Source organism: Carlito syrichta, unplaced genomic scaffold (assembly GCF_000164805.1).
Source record: "Carlito syrichta isolate Samal-C Ts95f unplaced genomic scaffold, Tarsius_syrichta-2.0.1 Scaffold315142, whole genome shotgun sequence".
Lineage (NCBI taxonomy): Eukaryota > Metazoa > Chordata > Mammalia > Primates > Tarsiidae > Carlito > Carlito syrichta.
This window is the reverse complement of record NW_007259238.1, coordinates 1,109,367-1,110,918: the sequence shown is the minus strand read 5'-3', so window position 1 is coordinate 1,110,918 and position 1,552 is coordinate 1,109,367. Positions and strand designations below refer to the sequence as shown.

The window sequence follows — 1,552 nt, the reverse complement described above, 5'->3', positions numbered from 1 at the left end:
CCGGGTCTCGAACCCATGGGCTCAGGCAATCCACTCACCTCAGCCTCCCAAAGCGCTGGGATTACAGGCTGAGCCACCGAGCTCGGCACAATATAGAAACATGTTAATCTAGCTTTTGTGGATAGGAAAGGATTCCTGTTGATGTATGTCTTATAAGGAAGTATGTGTTCAGAAGTTCACTAATCTGTACAACTTGGCTCTTTACAGATCCTGTCTTCCTTTCATGACCAACTACAGTTTTCATTGCAATGTATGCCATCATAGCGGGAACACCTATTTCCTCCGGAAGCAAGCAAGTAAGAACAAACTGGATTATTTCAGGATGCTTGTCCCACTGGAGAAAAAAAGGGACTTGGTCTTAGCAGCATCAGGAAATTTTTGCCCAGTAGCTGGTAGAAGCTAAATTGGGGTTTAGTTTGAGTAATTGTCATTGCCCATATCAGATCAAATGATGACCAATTTTGCTACTGTAATTGTTATTTTGTTGACTACTTATAGAATATTCCCTTGGTAATAGGGATATAGTATAATAGGTAATTTTTTCTTCTTATTGTTTTTGATAGATTTGAAAGAAATGTGCCTTAGTGCTTTGGCTAACTTAACATGGCAGTCCAGAACACAGGATGAACATCCGAAAACCATGTTCTCCAAAGATAAGGTAGAGGTGAAACTAATGTAATTGCAATTATGCCAAAGATTCAGGTGGAACTTGTAAATACATTCTTTAACAAGTACTTTCTCCTCAATTTTTTGAATATATAATTGTATTCAATGGTTACCTTGTTTTTATTTCATGGGACTTACTGATTTCCTAGTCATGTGTCACTTGGGTTAGCATGTATGAATCCGTAAATAGTTTTGGTTGGTCTTGTAGAAGCAAGCAGCTGCCTGTCCCACAATAATCATGTTTAAGGGAAACTTCTCAGCCTAGTTTAGTCTTTTTGTAGATATTTATCATAGACAGGACAGGAAGTTAGTTTCCTTTGTTATGAAAAAAGATTATTCTCTACTATTAAACTAAAAAACTGACTAAGTTAGGTTTGAAAACTAGGTGATTAGCCCATCCTTGAGTCTTTCCTATTGTGATTCATGGTAAGAAATATGGAAAAGCCAGGCTTGGTGTCTCAGCCTGTAATCCCAGCACTTTGGGAGGCTGAGGCGAGTGGATTGCCTGAGCCTGTGGGTTCGAAACCTGCCTGGGCAGCGAGACCTCATCTCTACAATAAATAATAGTTTCTATGCTTCTGTACCAACTTGCTGTCATTTAAAACTGAAACAAGCCGGGCTCGGTGGCTCATCCTGTAATCCTGTGCCTTTGGGAGGCTGAGGTGAGTGGATTGCCTGAGCCTGCGGGTTTGAGACCTGCCTGGGAAACTTGGCGAGACCTCATCTCTACAATAAATCAAAAATTAACCGGACATGGTAGCGTGCACCTGTAGTTCCAGCTACTTGGAAGGCTGAGGCAGAAGGATCGCCAGAGTCCAGCAGGTCGAGGCTGCGGTGGCTGGGAGTGGCCACTGCACTCCAGTCTGGGTGACAGAGTGCGACTCCC

General features: G+C 42.2%; 1 protein-coding gene across 2 annotated transcripts in view; it reads left to right on the top strand.

Moving 5' to 3' along the window:
• Positions 1-1,552, top strand: part of ASH2L (ASH2 like histone lysine methyltransferase complex subunit) — a 37,892-nt gene that overhangs the window by 6,208 nt on the left and 30,132 nt on the right. For both annotated transcript variants that reach the window (XM_021706096.1, XM_021706095.1), the window contains exons 4-5: positions 208-296; positions 564-658. In XM_021706096.1, coding sequence (XP_021561771.1) covers positions 208-296; positions 564-658 — 184 coding nt within the window. The remainder of the gene's footprint in view (positions 1-207; positions 297-563; positions 659-1,552) is intronic.